The sequence below is a fragment of the Apis florea genome, unplaced genomic scaffold (genome assembly GCF_048593485.1).
Source record: "Apis florea isolate Af1SG1 unplaced genomic scaffold, ASM4859348v1 contig_3756_pilon, whole genome shotgun sequence".
Taxonomy (NCBI): domain Eukaryota; kingdom Metazoa; phylum Arthropoda; class Insecta; order Hymenoptera; family Apidae; genus Apis; species Apis florea.
Window position 1 is genome coordinate 13,058 of NW_028256838.1, and position 20,031 is coordinate 33,088.

General features: G+C 29.7%; 1 protein-coding gene across 1 annotated transcript in view; it reads right to left on the reverse strand.

Moving 5' to 3' along the window:
* Positions 1 to 2,770: 2,770 nt before the first annotated feature.
* Positions 2,771 to 20,031, reverse strand: part of LOC100863469 (lachesin) — a 162,598-nt gene continuing 145,337 nt past the window's right edge. The window contains exons 7-8 of the mRNA XM_003697592.4: positions 17,792 to 17,938; positions 2,771 to 3,639 (exon numbers count right to left, since the gene is read on the reverse strand). Of these exons, the coding sequence (XP_003697640.3) occupies positions 3,386 to 3,639; positions 17,792 to 17,938 (401 nt within the window). The 3' untranslated portion in view covers positions 2,771 to 3,385. The remainder of the gene's footprint in view (positions 3,640 to 17,791; positions 17,939 to 20,031) is intronic.

Consider the following 20,031-nt stretch of genomic DNA (forward strand, 5'->3'; position numbering starts at 1 on the left):
TATAAATTATAATGGTAGTTACACATTTTTTTTGTCAATTATCATAAACTATGTTAAATTATTATAAAATATTTTGAGAAAGAAAAAATATTTTATTTATTACACGCAAAGCAAACAAATTAAGAATAATTTCGTTGAATAATTTCTTTCAAAATTTATCTAGATTATTAAATAAAGCAATCTAGATAAATTTAACATTTAAAGATTTGTTAAATTTTAGATCAAATAAAAGAACTATTTCGATTAAATATATAATATTAATTAAAAACAAATTTATTTCAGAAAATGACATTTCATATGCACTATTCTATATTATATGACTAATAATAGTAATTTTTTAAAAATGAAACGATATTTATATTAACGAGAGATGATCAATTTGACTTTCGTGTGGTTGATTTTATTGGTTAGGGTACGTTAAAATATTACCCAGATCGTCATCCTTATTAATCGTATCGGTGTTACTTTGGTTATTCATTATTGTTAACTATTGGATACAGAACTTGCAAACGCATTTATAAAACGATGGAACCGTTGGAAGGAAGTGAAGTCAGTTTCTCTCTCATTGTTTCCACTTGTACTCATTACAGAAATGTAAATAACGATGATAAAGGATGAAGTGTTTTTGAAGTAGATAGTTAAACTTTTGAATTGTGGTAGTTGATTATCTTTGCAGTGGACAAACTTATTGCGTATGCACGCATAGAAACTCTGATATCTGAAGTAATGAATTTTTTGCGTCGCGACGTGATGCTTTCATCTTTATATGCTGCCCTTTTTTTATATTTATTTCTATTGCATCTTTTTTTTTTAACAATTAAATTAACTTTTAAAATTTAAAAAAGGATACAATAAAGAATTACTACAATATTTATTATATAAATACTTGTGATATCATTAATAATTTAAATTGATAATTTAATTTCATAAATAAATAATAATTTAAAATAATTATTACTATAAATAAAAGTTTCTTTTTTTAAATATATTTAATTTTTATAATATTTTATATAATTAAAATTAAACATCATTTCAAATATTAATAATAACTCAAAGATATATTTATAACGCGTGAAAATTATTGTCATTCAATTATTATTAATTGTTTTAAATTGATAGGATAAGATTATCTTTTTAATATAAATAGAGTAAAATAAGCTATCTACTTCAGAATCACTTTTTATATTACAATACGTGATTTAATACGATTGAATGTTTCATTGATTGAACGTGTCACGTGAGAATCAATTTTTTTTGTAATTCTTTGAAATGAGATAAAAAAAAAATCTATACTCGTTTTGAGTTCCTAATATTACGATAATAATAAAACAGAAAAGTAAACGATAGAATTTACAAGCTTTGTACAATAAAAAAGAATCGATTTGTGATTTTCGATTCATTCTCTGAAAAAAGTGAAGTAATTTCAAGCTTTTTATTCCCGTATAAATATATAACGTGATTCGGAATCAATGTTACGAACATTGTTGCGTGTTATAAATCATAGGTTCTGTTCGTAATTGAATAATCGAAACAATTATTGTCGTAAAGCATGTCGCTACACGAAGAAAATGATATGTACTTACATGTAGATTAGGTACAAGCGTAACACACGTACATAAAAATAAAAACTCTTGTCGAGATTTTTTTTACTTTAGGAAAATACGAATTAAAAACGAATACTTAGAATTGATAAATATCGCAATAACAATATTAAACAATAATTAATAAACAATATTAAAATTATAAATCAGGCGAATTAGAAAATATAAATTACAAAATATAAATTTTTCTCTAAATTTATAAATATCACATGATAAATAATTATACGAATGATGTTACGAAAAAATTTACAAATTAATCGCATAAAATTCAATAGCGAATAAATTAAATCGAAGACATCATCCGTGAAAGCTCTTCAGATTTTTTATCACACATTATCGTTAAGCGTTATTAAAAATTATAAAGAAATGTAAAAAAATATATTCGTTCGATATCATAATAGGCCTTACGAACGATCTAGAATTTACAAATTAACAAATAACGTAAATCAAGGAATCGTTTACAATATTTCTCGCAAAACTTTCGAGGTAGAGAAAATTAAATTTAAATTAAATTAGGTCTTTCCTTTGACTTGTTATATGAATTATGTCAAATATAAATATACTTCGTTTATATATCTCTATCGTTAATTCTTGATACCGTTTTCTCGATACACTGGATTTAATGTGAAGAAAATGATTATTATTTAAAGAATTATTTATAAAATATAATTTAATTACATGGAAGAAGAAACATAGCAAGTTCTGTTATTCTAAATAAATGCATTGTCAGTTCAAAAGCTACCGGTAATACTATTCTCAACCCTTTAGCTCCGATGTATATATTGTAAAATATTATTAGAGTATAGATACGGGATCAGACGCGTATTAAATTTAAAATAATAAAGTATTACGAGTATTACAAATTGCAAAATTTTCAAATTTGCAGCTAATAGAATATTTTTAGAAATTTAAATAAAAAAAGAAAGATATAAAATATACCAACTAACTTTTTATTAAATTAAACTAACTTTTAAATTTTTATTAGATTTTTTCCAAGTTTAAATTCAAATAAGAAATTCGTAAGAATATCCCCATTATTATTTTAATATTTTCACAAAATTGCTAAATTTAATTAGAAATTAATAAATACAAAAAAGCTTGTTTTCAAACTCCATGAATCGAAATCTTGATATCTATTAATTGATAGACAGGAAAATCATTGTGTTACATACAAAAAAATTAAAATTAGTTAAAGAACTTGTTTAAAAAAATCAAATGTCTTCACTTTGAAATTATATCATTTATAATAAGAAAAATTTTGATCTACTAATAATGAAAATAATTTAAGATAATTTTGTAAATTTTAAATTACAATAGAATAAAATTCAATGATTAATATTAGACTAATATTCAAAAAAATATATATTAACACGTAAATATCTAACAAAAAAGGATCTTATAAAACACTAGCGTCTTTTATCTATCATACTTTCCATAAATATGCAACATTCTTCTCGAGCCATATACTCGCGCTAAAGGGTTAAAGAACGAATGGAATCTTTCGTATAAGAGGAACGCGCATTCTCTCAAGCTTCGTTCTAGGCGATCTTGCTCTCAGAAGACACTTTTTTTTCTTTCAATCTCTCGGCACCTTTCTTTCCAAATCCATGGAATGTTCTCGCGAACAAGAACGTAAAGAGAAACATCGAACCGACTGGTCCTCCATTAACATTAGAGTCGCAATCCGGCAATAATTACCAGTATTCTCGCGACTAGCGACCCTGAAAACTCATCCGGACGCGAATTGATCAGTTTCATACGTAAAACTGAGATCACAGAAGGGTCTACGTTGACATACCACCGGCCAATATGGCGGTGATGGCCATGATTCCAAGATTGGTCAGCAGATGGCAGTGGAACGGGGACGAGGCGGTCGCGGATTGGAAATCGATCTGCTCGTCGTCGTTCTCGATCATTTTCGTCATCGGCTCGTCTTTCATGCCGGTCGTGTTCCTCTCGTGATTGTGATCCAACTTCCAACTCTTCTTCGAGTCTCGTCTGGTGCTTGGCCTACGCATCGTTGGCGATCTATCGATCTCTGAAAAAAAAAAAAAATAGAGATTTGACGTGTTAAAAGCACGTTCTTGGCCGCGATTCGGAATTTACGATGTGACCACGGCCGCGCAACCGATCAAATGACCGCAACTCCCGGGGAGAAATATCGCCTCGGTTCGAAATTCGGTTGGAATCGAATCGGGAGATCTTGTTTCGCGATTGGGAAACGATTTGTACTTCGACGCGGTGATTAAGAACGTGTGCTTTTATCGAATCGCGAATTATAATTTGCTTTCGCGCTTCAGTTTGCGTATAGGTAAATGTTGATCAGTTGTTTATCGAAATTTTATGAAATTTTGGAAACAGATTGGATACAGATCGATAAATAAAGTTAAATGTTTAGCGTGAATGCAAGGTTCGTGATTCGTATCTGTATAAAAGACGTGAAATGTTATCGTTATTCGTTGAAGTTTTATTAAATATTTCGGAAATAGATTATTAAATGTAATGGTGAAAATATTAGATAGAATTATCATAATTTAACTTACAATCTAAGAGATATAAGAATATTTATATTCATATCTATATGAATATATGATGACATATTTGCGATATATAAAAAGAAAAATAAAAATTAATTTTTTTGTAGTATAGGTATATACAATTTCGTCAATCATTTTTCAAAAAATTGCTCATCTATTCCGCCAATAAATATCTATTTGTAATAGTTTTTATAAGCTTCTCCAATATTTAATTTCTTTTCATCAAAAAAGTTTGATAAAAACTGGAATAAATGACAGTGAGATTACATCCTTTGAATAGGATAAATGAATATTCCATCTGAGATTCAATATTTTTTTGCCTTCATCGATACACGAGATTCAAAGTGTTCTTGTTCATTTCTATCGATTAATTCCGGATATTTATTAATTCATTTATTTCAAATTTAACTAGAACCATTGTTCTTATAAGTGTATTTTATTATCCTCATTTTTTTGCTCTTAAAAGTTTATAGGTGTAATAATTTTCTTCTTTCCACGTTATATTATACGATTAATTAAACAAACAGATTATAAATAAAAATAAATTTTTTAAATCTTTCTTCAAAATTTTTACTTTAATTTCTTGACATTTCCATTTTTTAAAAATATTATTTAATAAGAAATTATTTTTTCGGCTATCGAAATGAAAAATAACTTTAATCAAATTTAGCTTCGAACGTTTAATGATTCAAATTCTCGATATTTTCATAAAATATTAGATTTCTCGAAATTCCTCGGTATTATCATAAATCAATCTTCAATTCTTAATTGATATACATCCAAGTTACATTTATCAAAAAGGACATTAAATGATCACGAGTTCAAATCGAGAATTCGGCCGTGTTGGTCCGAAGTGTGTGTGGAACACAGAGATGAAAAGTAACCTCGTACCTCTCGCAGATCCATATCCCAAACGCAGATCTATGGACTGACGTGTCCCTATTTGTTCCACATAAATTCAGCATTATGTACGATACATTGTTACTTGATCAATGTTAGCCGAATGCGCCATTAGTTCAACGATGGTTCATCTATGGCTTTAACCTTAGCTTGAGCTTCATACTTGGACCCACAGTTCATTGTTTGATACCTTCACAGATAGAATTTACAGCTTTCTACTTGAGCAATTGCGAACTTCTGCGTTTGACGTATTTCTAACTTGTGAGAGGGGGGGGGGGAAGAGTGAATTGTTATGACAGTCGTATTTGGGTACTTAAACAGACGAGACAGTATGGTATTAGAGAAAAGACTCTCTTTGTGCAAGGTTTTATTTATAGAGAATTGTTCCGTTATCTTATTTTACTTCGTTATTTTATTTTTCGTTTTTGCACTGCAAATATATTAATAAAAAGAAATTAGATTCTTCTGTATTTGTTTATTTCAAAACATTTTTAGTTAACAATCAAATTCATTCAATGTTGAATGAAAGGAAAAATTAAATAAAATTGAAATAAAATTTATCTTAAGGAAGAAATCTTCATTCGCGGAAAGACTTGATTCCATGACAAATATTTGCCCGTGTAACGAAATGCAATTGAATTCTCCGATGCTCGTCGTTCTCGGTTGATGAATAAAATAAAATTCTTTAGTGAAGTACTAGAATCGTAACCTACTTGTTCGATTGCAACTAGTAACGCATTTGATTGAATATTGATTCTGATTCCTATTATAATAAAACTAAATTAAACGGAACAAGAAGAAGAATGTTTCAAATTCATAGAAAAAAAATATATATATATACACGTCCAAAATATTTTATGAAATAAAAATACTTTACTTGGATTAAAAGAACTTTTTTCAGAAAAAAAAGTTTTACACAGTTTATCCAATTTTAAATGGAAGCATATTGCAAAATCATCGACAGCTTTCAAAATATTCCCATGTAACGCACGATTCAAATCGAAACTCCCATCCTGTGCGATATAGAAAAATATAAAAGAATTTCGTGGAAGAAAATCGCGATTTAGCGAGTAACGCAATAACAAGTGGCGGCAAATAAACGAAGGAAAGATTTCGATTTCCAGAGTGCGAATTGCCGAATCCATTACCCAGAAGTCTATTGTCCCGACGCGACAAGAGCCACTGATTCGAGAAATAACACTGCATACGTGTTTCAGTATCATGGAGGTCGGTAAAGGAAGAATGCTTCCATGTCAATGTAGCATTGTAATCCTATTACACTACCACAGGATATCGATAAGCGCTTTTGATTGAGCCAGTCTACGTTAATCTGCCGTCGTATCCATTGATTTGATAAGCTTGTTTGAAATCCGGTCCATCGGTGTGGCAGTATATACACCAAAGTAATAGCATTAAACCGTATCTTTAGTGCTCGCGTGTATTGCGATACAGGAAAACGGTATACCGCTAGTACAATCTCTAGAAAGAGTATTCTTTTCCATTTTAGATTTCACTTTGAAATCTTATTTTGTGTTTCGCCCGTCTATGATTTATATTTTGATTTAATCGGGTGACATTTGTAGCGATAGTAATATTGACGATAATAGTAGTGGAATTTTATTTTAGTAGCGATTAATTGATAATATAGTATATTAATTTAAAATTTTGAATTTTGATTGGAGTGCAAATATTAGATTTGCGATGGAAATGAAGCAGATCTCTGTTCAAACTCCATTTTTACACAAAATTTTTGTATAAAAATCCAGTTGTGATTTATGGTATGCTTTTTTTATGGCAACAAAGTTTTAATTTCCTTCGCTAATTAATTAATTCTAGAATGTTTGCCAGTTAAAACTTAGATGGCGCCTAATTGCCATTATGAAGTAATCACAATTTTACTTTTAAATGATGTATGAGAAATATTTTAGCAAGTTGAGACTTATAATGTGGAATTGGAATTTATACACCTTCAGATTTTATTCTTCATTAAAATATCAATAAATTATCGTTCTTAACTTCCTTAATTAAGGATAAAATTTTTTAACGAATTTAAAGTATATTATAAAGGATTTAAAAAAAAAAAAATTAATTTCAAAACTTAAAATTACAAGTATTATTTGATTATCCGTCTCGCATCCATCAATCATAAAGAAAAGGTGAAAAGTATGCGGCCGAGATTTGTGGCGCTACCGTTCCTCGTAATAAACTCGGCATTCTAATTAAGACTTGGAAGACTTAAAGTTTCTTCTTACTTCTCAACAGTAACTGACAGTATAATCATAAACCCTAAGGAAAAGCTAGAAAACTGGAAAACTTGTGGAATCACTGGTTTCGTTCCCCCAAATTAAACACGCATGCAAACATCTCCTATGTGCCTCCCTTTGTGCAATGCAAATAACAACTTACGAGCTAGCTATATATACACATAAATCAAATCCATCTAAGTGACTTTAAATCACTCGCGGGCCAAAGATCGAATCTGTCAATCAATAAACCAATCTGCATCTCGATGTCCCATCGAACGGGACAGCGCATCGTCCACGTAACGGATAGTCGCGGCGTGGATGATAACGCGCGTTATCACCGATCTGTCCATTAATAAAGATGAACGCGCGGAATCTCATCAGCGACACAAAGTCTCTGGTGCAAAGGATTTAATGCTCGAGCACGTGCCAAAATAGTTTTTAATTTTTCTTTGTTATCTCGTCCCGTGTTTAATGAGTGGAATTCAAAAAATTCGTAAGTTTTTCATCGTTAGAAAACCGTTGTATCGAAAGTTACGAAGGTAATTTAATATTGATAAGTTTTGGATGCTTCGGTTCAGGGCACAGAGTTATTCATTCAATTTCACTTGGAACGTAGAAAGGACTTTGGGGATCTGTATTATTTTGTAGTTTCATTATCATTATCATAAATATGTAATATAAATATGTCTAGTTATACGAAGTTTAAATTGATAAATTATGACAGACAGCGTCATAAACTTTTATAAAAAAACGTGCTAATAATTAAATTGGCTGTAGAATGTATTAATATGGCAACATGCAAAGATGAATGCACTATTTTTTCATTTTTCAATTTCACTATTCTTTGAATTTAACACTCATTTCATTAGTATATACGTTAACTAATTACAGAATGTTAATTGAAAAATCAATTTTAAAAATCACCGTTTATAATTAAATAAATAAATCCCAATCAAGATGTACGCCAACTTTCGTGATTACTTTTCTGGTCTTCCAATCTCCAAAGATGTTCCACTCTCCACAAATTACTCGAAAGTACCAACTTTATAAACACTCGATCATTTCAAATACTTGCATTTTAATATTCAATAATTTCTAATTTCTCAAATATTAAGAAGAAGTTTACCCTTTTCCTCCTCGAAAAATCGAGTCATAACCGGGGAAAAATAATCGGGCTGTGTCAACCGCGTTTCGCCTATTGGAACGTCGAATGCCGCAAAAGCGGGAATGCACTTGTCACTTGCACGCCTCGTCGAAAACGTTCACCGACGATATTAATTTTCTCGGTGCGCGTGTGGATCCACCGCGTTCGCCCGCGCCATTCGAAAATACACTTCTTCCAATTATTCCTTTAAAGGGGGCTACCGGTAACGGACAATCGGCCCTGCTCATCTCTGTGGTCAAAGCTCCCGAAAAAAAGTCGACGACGCGCGATCGTTGAACCGGTAATAACCGACTGCGGATCAGACGATTCGAAGTTTCTTTCATCGAGCGTGCCTTCTTCTTTTTTTTTTTTTTTTTGTTCCATCGTAGAACGAGTTTGATGAGGGAACGTGACGTGGTTATGGATAGGAGAATGATCTGTACTGTATATATTGGATGGAGTGATAGTTTGTTGTTAGTTAACGCAGTGTTTGTCAGAAATTCACGATCGAACGTTCGAGAACGAAGCTTCGTGTATGGAATTGCGATTTCGTGGGATTAAGATCGTTAATTCTTTTTCTTATTTCATTCGTGAGATTGTTTAATTTTATTCGTAGGAGGCGTGTTTATAGATGTGAATGCAAATAATACGTAAATTGATTTCTAACTTCAAATATGAAATAGAATATTTTACGGATATATCACTCTCGTAAAATGAAATTATATGTAATAGATGGATGATGTAGATAATGTTCAGTATATTCGAGAGTTGGACAAGAAGAGAGAATAACTTTCCATTCGTGACGTTATTCCAATGATAAAGGTGAAGTTTTTAAACGTATATTATGATTCTTTGAAAGGTTTGCATTGTAATATACGGAATCATCCTAAGATTCGTACAATTTTCGATGCATTCTATATCCATATTTATTTCATATACATTTTTTACGTATGAATGACAATCTTATTTTAAAATCTCTAAAGAGATCTCTAATAACATATTCGAATCGTATATTTTATTCAAAGAATTCTTCATTTCGTTGAATCAATTTTCAGAGAAGATCATATATTCCTACGTGCAATATAATTTAAAAATGATTTGAAATCCAATCATTTTTCACCGTTTCGGTGAATTATCGCAGAGTCGTAACCGTAAAATATGATTTTCCTTTAATTTTGATCTCTTCCCGATGTCAAGTTATGAAAATTGAAAATATGGAGGGAAATTCAATAGACCGATCTGTCCAACTCTTCGAAAATTGTTCCAAGAATTGTTCGAACATCGATTCATCAATAAATATGGATTCGAATCCATATTTCAGAGGCTAAATCTTAATGTGCATACGTGGCGTCTGCTGGAATCGCAGATTCATCTGGGTAAATATTAAATCGTACGAGGTGATCAAACTTGCCCTTTGTTTATATAGGTTTGCATTGTTGAATTTCATTTCGCCACTGTAATTGCATTTGTTTCGATGACAATTGCGAAGTCATGTTTGTTCATAATTATAACCCATTTACTGTGCACACGAATTTCGTTATATGCATATTAATATTATATCATCCCTCTTTTATTCCATGATTCGATGATGAATAAAATCTAAGTGAGAAAATAAGAAGGATCAAAATTTAATACGAACGTGAATTATACAATTTATCGAAATATTTATCAAAAGTTTTTTTTATAAACAATTTTTTTTTTCATATCATACATTCATCTTTCGATATTTTTTTCAAAATTAAATATGTCACATTGAATCGTTTGTTTAGAATCAAATTCGGATTTAACTTATGATTTAATTTAGCTATTTAATTTAGCAATATCTTATTTGACAAATCAGATTAAACCGAAATCTATATCCCAACATTACAACATTACATATTCGACGTATGAATGCGTGAATGATATAATAATATTAAATCTAATAAATAACATATTACGTGTAGTATTTAGAAATTGCGTTGTCTTGCTTTCAATGATAAGACACTTCGTTCTTTATAATTTTAATATACTTTTCGATATAACTTTGTAATGATGCGAGATGGAATATTAAAATTTTCGAGATAAAATTAACTCGTAAGATAGAAAACTTTTGCAATGAAGCTAATTATATACGGCGTAGTGCACGAAGTAGCTAGAAAATATAAAGGATGATTCTGGAAATTAAACGCAAAAGTTTATTATAAACAATTTAATTTCATTCTTCCCAATAAATAAATTAATATTCCTACACGTGGCATAGCTTTTACACGTTTCCTTCACTCTGCAGAAAATCGCTCCTTAAATTTTCCATTCTCCTACTTCATATCCGCGTTCCGTGTACACACTTGTCCACATAACTCAACTTTAAAAAGCCTCCACGCGTATTTCCTGTCGCGGCCATTTTAATTTTCCGCCGTCGCACAATACGAAATCCATTAAGAACCGCGTAATTGCAGTCGGGCAAAAGCCAATCAGAGGCCCCGGAATCCATCTTGAAAACATTCATCCCTTATAATTCCCTCTTACCTTCTACCACTCTCTTCCATCCTCCTCCTTACCCCATTGTCCGATAACTCGTTCTCCTCGCGCTCCAACGAGATTTCCATCGAAATTAATCGACTTTAATGAGGCGTATAACCCCCTCCCCCCCTACTCCCCCTACTCCCCCGATAATTATTGCTAACGTTATCAGCCGAGACCGATACCGGGGGAGTTAAGAAAACCGAGGAAGCAAGGGAAAACGGTGCGTTTCAATGGGCCGCGAATTATTCGATTATTCGGAGCCAATTTACTCGACGAGGAACTCGACGAGAGGTGACGATTGCACGACGGTTTTATTTACAAATTATCGATAATTGAGTGCGCGCCCGAATCGAGCCAATCGAGCCAACCCGTCTTTCCCTCTTCTTCCCTTGACCCGGCGGTTTTCGTTAAATCCGTCGTCCCCATTTCTATTTCGTCTCCGTTTCATTTTCATGCGACCTCTCTTCCTTGCCGGCCGATACTCTAATCGGGCGACCGATTAATTATCAGCCGGAGAGAGCAGAGTCGTGAATAGATGCCTCGCGGTTTAATCGTATGCATGCCATTGGAAAATCACGTTCCACGACGGGTTTTCGCTGAAGGAACTGGGAACTGGTGGTGCTATCCCCTTGATTTTCTGGCCATCTATTTGCCCGGGGATTGAACGATTTCGGAGGGAAATGAATATGTCGAGTAATTTCGATTTTGCGGAGAGAACGAGATTTCTTTTTTTTTTTTTTTTTTTTTTTTTTTTTTGGAAAATCGAGAATAGAAGGATGTTTGTTGAATAATTTTGATGTTTCTTCTTTTTTGCATCTTTTTCTCTATGAATTTTGCCGAAGAAATTAGGAATTCGTTGCATTGATTTTCACGATGTGTAGTATATAGAGTTGCGGCATGATAATTTCGAATGATGGATGGTTATGTCGCATACTTTTATAGGGGAAATGGAGGTTTTTGTGCAAGCAGTATTATGATTGTTTGTTGTATTTAGTAGATTTTTCTTTATGGAATACGGGAAATGAAAGTATGTATTTAAAAAGATTGCAGGGAAACTTTAAAGCCGTTTAAAGCTGAACGTTTGCGTTAACGCGATATTTCATTTCGAGTATTTCTTTCTTTTTTTCTTTTTTTTTTTTTTTTTTTTTTTTTGAATTTAAAGCGCAGAGATGAGCTAAAAATATAAAATAAATTTTGTTCATTCGAAGCGACTAAATCATTATTTTGAAGGTGTGAAAATTTATCAAGTATACATGAATTTTATTATTTCCCATTTGGACGGGAATGAATAATGGATGAGAGTTTATTCCACGTGCGAAAATCAGTTAAAAATGTAGTGAAAAATTTTTGTTCAAGAAAATTAAATTTGCAGATATTCAGTTAAGATACATGAAATAATGAGCGGATTTAAAAATTTAAAAATTATTTATGAATTTTCGAATGAAAAAATTCTTTTTTCCCTTTTTACTCATTTTTACTCGTATGGAATAACGTACTATCATTCATATATTGGTCAAATTTACCAGTATTTATATTTTCAAATTTGATATTCCCGAAAAATAAGAAACAAATTCAAATGAAACAATTTTACTCACTCAATTTCGATTTATTTTCGTGTTAAGAATTTATTTTCCACATACGTAATGACACATCACATATCTCATTTTTCTCTTCTTCTTAGGCAAAAATCAATATTAATTTTCCCAAAATCACTTGCAGCTTATTAAAAAATAAAAAAAAAGAAAAATAAAAAAATAAAAACAATCAAATCTGAAATCAATCAACCTGATTGATTCGATAGTACTAGTATTAAAAAAATAATTACTATCATTTCCCCTAAAATCAATATTCGAGTAGTTCAGTAGTTGAACAACCCTGTATAGCCGCGTGACGTTTATGTAGGAAATTTGACATGATATGATGCGACATGACGTGGGGTTATACGACCTGTCATAATTTAAAGCTATCTGAAATTCTTCATCGATTCCAGTATGTTTTCTCTCTGTCTTTTTTTCTTTTTTCCTCCTCCCTTTGCAAATTACGATACTAACGTCATTAGCTAACGAGAAGCAACTTTGCAACAGAATGTTTCTCTTCAGGATACTTCTCAACTTCTTTGAGAAGCATGTAAATATTTGCAATAACAAAAATAAAAAGAAGAGAAAAAAAAAGAAATATTGATGCAATTTTCTTGTTAAAATGAGCTAATTTGTGCTATGAATAGAAGAATTAACTCGATGAATGAAATAAGAGTAAAATGTATAAAATGTTAAAAATTGAAGTTTAAAAGCGAAAGATTTAAATAAGTAAAGTTATAGAATATATTATGAAGTTTACAGGAGAAAAGCTACGATAAGTTCATTTTTATTGATTTTTCATTTTTCACGCGAACTCGTGACTGAAAGGGAGTACTTTAAAAAAGGTAAAAACTTGACAAGTTCCAAGATATAATGATTTGAATGATGAGCATATAGGAAAATAACTTAATACGTGCGATTTAGTGCGATAGTTTTATACATTTATATATACGAAATACATACAGATGAAAAAAACTTTTAGGATAAATAAAATTTATTAAATAAAGAAAAAAAGTCTTAAAAATCAACATTTTCAATGTTGTAAATAATTTTTTTGTTTTGGTTGAAAAGGATGATTTTGAGAACTGACGCGCCATGTAAAAACAACAGTCTTATTATTTCTTCTTTTCCCGATTACAAAAGATTTCTTTACATGTCCTCCTTTCGTTTCTTTACACGCGCTTGACATCTTCATTAGAATTACATATTCGTTTAAAAATTCTTTAAACATTACTTGCTTTGACAAAAAATTGTTTATAACTTTGAAAATATTTTCATTAATATTTTCATTGTTAATAATAAAGGATATTTTTTTTTTTCATTTACCAGATACTACTTATCACAAGAGTTATGAATCTTTCTTTTTTATCAATTTAGTACATGTATCTTTGATTATAACTAAGATTATATTATATACATTCATTTCATTGTGATAAAATTCGTATATACTGCAAAATTTCTTCTTTAGTTTTATTTATTGTTAACTTCAAATTTGTTTATTTTTGTCCATTTAGTTTAGCTCGAGTTTCGTATTCTATTTTCTGTTTGATTTGCTCGTTTCCATTCAAAAATAAAATTTCACTAGGAAATTCTGCCAATTTGTAAAAATTGATGAGAACTATGTAACCAATCAACGAATTTCGCTATATACATGTAGAGAGATTTATATCCATATTTTTTTTTATTTTGCTTCGATTTTCGATATTATTCATGTATAATATTGATCATTTTTTTTTATTAAAAAATCTCTTTCATGTTACAATTATATATATATTTTTTTTATTTATCTTTACTTTATCATAGTTTCAAGAGTAACATATGACAGAAACATAATCTCGTGAATTTATCTTAATTGTTCAATTTAGAGCAAAAAATATATATAGAGAATATAAATAGAAAAAGTCTTCTTAATCTGTATGTATCTATATATAAAAGAATATATATTTAACGAAACAGTAGCAATATATATAGCGAAGTATCACATAAAGAAATATTTTATGACAAACTAATTAATTAGTAAAATTAATTGAGTTTGAAATAAGTATTTTCTTATAAATATATTTGTAATTGTATTTCATGTTCTATTTTATTGTGTTAAATTATAATAAAGAGATTTAAAAAGATAAAATCGTAAATAATATAAAAGAAAGGAGCAATTTAAAAAAGAATTAAATTAGGATCTCTGAAATTATCGATATTCGTGGATTATCTTAACTGTATCATAAATTTAAAAAAAAAATAAATGAAATTAAAACAATATAAAATAAATGAAAAATATATAAAAGGATTAAATGATCTCTGATATTAATATTTACATAATATTATAATTTTAAGGCACCGAATATGAGAAACGATTGAATAAGATCCATTGTTTCTTTGTGATCATACAAGTTTCTAATTAGTATATCGTATAAGTTTGCCAGAGAGATTAACATACAGCTTAACCGTTTTCTCCAGTTAAATAACGTTTAAACAGCTCACCTGGACGCGTATGTTTGTTTAATTAATTCAAGTCTCACCGGTTAAATTACTTTTCAAAGCGGTTGAAAGAACCGTCACGATAATTAACAAGTTGCAAAACAGAAGAAAGTTTGTCCATTATCTTCAACACGTAACGTTATTTAGCGTATTAAATTTTTCGCCTGGCGTGTAACGAAGAAGTTTTTTCGCATAGAACGAAACGAAAATCGTTAATAACATGGCGAGAAAAAAAAAGGAAGATGAGGAAGAAGGAGTTAGGTAAATGGCGAGAAACACGAAAGTCTTATTTTATATTTTTTTACGCTAAGAAATTAACGAAATTTATATTACAATTAATTAAATTCCTAATAAATTTGGTTTAATGGGTACTCTTTAGAATATTTTTCGAATCGAATTAGATTTTTATTTGGAAATTGGCTATATTAATTAGATTACATTAGTTATATCGATTTCTTCAAAATGTTTTATATAAATTTTAATTACGAATTTAATAAGTTTATCTAATAATTTTTAATTAATAATTATTTTAAAAATATTTAGTCAATCTATTTAGTTTTTTATCTCTCGAATTATTAAAATAGAAATTTCTAAGTATATTTTATTTATCTAGTAATTGGGCAGATATTATATTATATCCTTTTTAGTTAAAAAATGTTTTTATCGTTTTTTTGAAATCCTTGTTAGGGAAAATAAATTAGATCTGATTCTAGATCTCTATAAAACACATAAAACTTTTGCTAACTTGAATAAAGAAAACACATCGTAGAGTACTGAATATTGTTAAAGAATACAAAATTTTCTTCTAGAATTTTTTTTTTTTTTTTTTTGTTTCATTTTATCTGAAACAGGGGAAAAAATAATTTCTTCTTAGTGAAAAATCGACATATATTTACGATTATTACAATTAAAATAAGATTAAAACGATATATAGTGGCTATAATTTATTTTTCATTTCAATCTCTACAACTGATTCTTCGATAAAACCATTCAAATCATAATATTAAGTAGTTACACGACATATTTCATGTTTAATTATCGCAATGAAACTTAGTCTACAACGATAGACGAATTCTGATATAATTAACTATCGCAATATGGCGGTTTGTGAAAACTTTAAAACGGTGCCAAAGGTATCCCTGTAATTCCACATTAGTTGTACTAATTGAATATCGCGAATCCTAATAACGACTCCCAATGGTTCGATTATGTTACCTGTACAAGCTGTATCGTAGCATGCGGAGACGGCTTCCGGAATGGATTTAGCACGCGAAATCGATAAAAAAGCGTTCATATAAACGTACATTCCTACTTGGTCTTGTTGTAACAAATTTTGCGTTCCAATATGAAAGTTGTTCAATTTCACCCAGTTTTTATTCACATGAAATTAATGATTTAACTCTATTGTAGTTCATAAATTTGCAAATAAGCATCCATAAAATATATTTATAATATTAAAAAAGTAGTTAATCAATAGGAAGATAAACTTATTTTTTATAATTAGTTTCCTAAACAATTTAAAAAATCTGAAAATTGGCAAATATATATCATTTTTATCATAAAGTATGACCCATCTTATACTTTCTACTATTTCACAAATTGATCGAGTGAATCGATCGACGCTGATAAATTATTCAAACAATTTTAATTCGTTCTTTCCAACAGATGAATTGATCTATAACGAGCATTCCCGAGTTTTTAAATGTTTCACCGTGCGAAGCTTAGAGTTTGAAGTAACTGGTAAATTAGCAAAGTAGAGTAGCGTTTATTAGGATGAATTAATTGACTGGCACGAAAATATCGTTGCCAGCCTGAATTGATCGACGAAATTTAAGGTCTTTTAATACTAGGGCCTCGTTCCTCAACCCTCTCGACCTTTTCTCTTGCACCCTCGATTCGATATCATCGAGTAGTTACTACATAGCCGTGTAATTAACGAAAGTTACGATAACGAGAGGATCTCGCCAACTGATAAAAGTTGCGCAGTTATGAAATTGCTGTGCAATTGCTACCGTTGAATGAACCATTACAAAAATAATTTCTTTAGATATCCTCTTAAATTGTCTCGTTTCCTTCTTCGACAAAAAATAACAAGAGGATTATCATAGAAATGAAAATGTTACATATCCGACGACTATATAACTAATTATATTAATTAGTACGGATGGAAAATTTTTTGAAAATTTTTGTTCTTTGCTCGGGTCAGTTTTTCTAAGCGTAATGTAGATCATGTCACGCGCATGCGAAAGAGACTTTGAATGGAAGTGAAGTACAGGAAAAAGAGAGAATGGAGAAGAAAATGAATAATATATTATTATCGATAGTAACGTTCTTTTTAATTCTTTTCTCCTTTTCGGTTCTAATTTTAATTATTATCATGTTACACAACATACGTGGTTGATAACATTTTAGACAATTTTTGATAATAGTGTTGACTAGAATCTTGATTTAAATTAGGTTAACGAAGTTGCATTCTCTTATTTTTATACCCATTAACCTAATTCTATTATTCAAATGAGATGTGCGATGAGATTGCAATTTTAATGCTATGATGAACGGTTGATCGATGTTGACGGAATTGGAGAGTTCGTATAAAGTGAAAGTCACATTAAAAATTTTTTTAATGGAAATATGGAAATAATTTTAATCGATATCAATTATTAATATTTGGTTCGATGTTGTTCGGTATCAATGATTCATAAAAATCATAGAGAATTTTTGATGAAAATGAAAAAAATATTTCCAATGGAAATATTTATATATCGAATCTTGAATAATAAATAATAGAATTCGATTTACTTACTGTACAGTTTGATTTTCCCGTCCATTTCGCCTAATGAGTTTCTCGCGACACATCGATACGATCCAAAATCTTGAGGTTGTACGGATTTTATAGTAAGCTTCATAGTGATCTCGTATCCCTTTGGAATTGTCTCAACCTTATAATTATCTACAAACGGAAATAAAGAGAGATTTTGTTATTTTGAATCATATTTGAAAAATAATTAAATAAAGAAGTGAAAAATTAACTCTGAAAAAATAATTCAAAAATTATTTTCATTATAAAAGAATATACGAATATACAAGATGATTCACGTTTAACTGTTTTCAAATAAATAATAAATAATAAATCTGAAACGATCGAGGATAGATAAATATTTCAAATAGAAACATTAAATTATTTGGAATGACATTTGATTTGATGTTGCATGTTTATACATTGAAAATCGAGATATTTGAAAAGTTTTCTCCTGAAATGAAATCGATACGTATTTCTATTCTCTTTTGTACAAAACAAATTGACACAATTTTATCTGAAAACAATACGTTTAAAAAAATATCAACTTGTATATATATATAAAAGAGAAGAATGAAATTCTCATCGTCCACCGTCTATCGTTATTTATAACCTCAGAGTATCCTCTATAAAATTATCAGAATCATCAAAATTTTATAGAGAAAACCAGTGCACTAGTCTAATAACATTTTTTCCTAAGAAAAAACGTATTCTCACGAACAATCGTTCTTCGTAATTGAAAATCTCGTTCAATCTCCACCCACGTTGTTCGTACGAAGAATGCAATGAAAAAGTGCTTGATAAGACTCATCACTCGTGAGTTCCGCTATTAATCCCGTGGTGGTGTAATTGCTCGTCCGTTAAAAACCTAATTCGTTTCATTTCTACGAGACGACAACGATAAGAATGTGATCTATTCGAGTAATGAGTGTTGAATGACATAAAAAGAACTAGATTAATTTTAGTTATTTTATTCCGTGGCGTAATCGATATCATCTGGCTACGAGACTGGTTGCTAGAAATATGTGGAAAAACGAAGGATTGTAAGTTATGCAATAAAAAGGAATTTTTTCTGATTCGTACACAAGACACAAGATTTTTCTTAAATCAGACTTATACGCTTAAGAAGTTGTGTTGTAAATGTGATTGATCAATTTCACTATTTGAATATGGCGCCTTTTTCTGTAAGATTTAAGCGAAAAAAGATTATGACAAAAATAAAATAATATACAAAAATTACATGTAATATCATGATGATATAAATAATGATATATATTTTATTTTTTTTTCTCATATATTGAGATATATGTAATTTCGTGACTTTCTATTAGATATAATATAATTCTGTATAAGAAAATCGAGTATATATTTAAAAATATATATAATCCAACAGACTATTATTAAATATTATAAAAATCGATAACAAAATACGTAATTTCTATTTTATTATTCTCCATTATATTTGAAGAATTCGGTATAATTCATTTAACGCGTAAAAAGATTGATTTAATTTGGAATAATCGAAATCGATTTAATTCGATTTATAATCTTCGAGGGATTAACTGTAATATGAGAATGAAAAAAAAAAAAAAAAGATTGTTTCTTCCAATTTTACGTTTTATAAAAACACACATATTCTGAAGACGAAAATAAAAAATATACGAAAGAATAAAAAATTTTTATCTCTCGTTGTTACAACATTACGTGAGTTGGATATACCATGCTTTTACATGGCTGCCATTTTCTAAATTTCACGAATGTTGAAATTCGTTCAATGTTCTGAGAACGCGGATACGTCATACGCGTTTGCTTATCAGCATATTTTCCTTGCTTGGTATTCTAATGTATACTTTTTCCACATATATTCGAGCATTCATCCCCGTATATTTTTTGAACAATATTAATATTTTTTTCTAGCCAGACGTGACGCGTGGAGACATAACGAAAATGAAGTTTTATTATGCTTTGCGGGAATACGTGGTTGGAATGAATAAAAAAAATTAAACTTTTAAATATTATGGCGATAAAATTTCTCTCGATGACTCTTCATTCTTAATTTAAGAGCTTAACTATCTATTTCTATATACATTCTGAATAGGAAATCATTCAAATCGTAACTTTTTCAATATAGAAAACATTCTACGTTACGACAGTCTGTGTATGGCACTGATTGTATGGCTGATATTTGAAGTCTTCTTTTATTATCGACGAAGTCGAGAGTTTTTGCAAAGAAAAATATCGTAGGA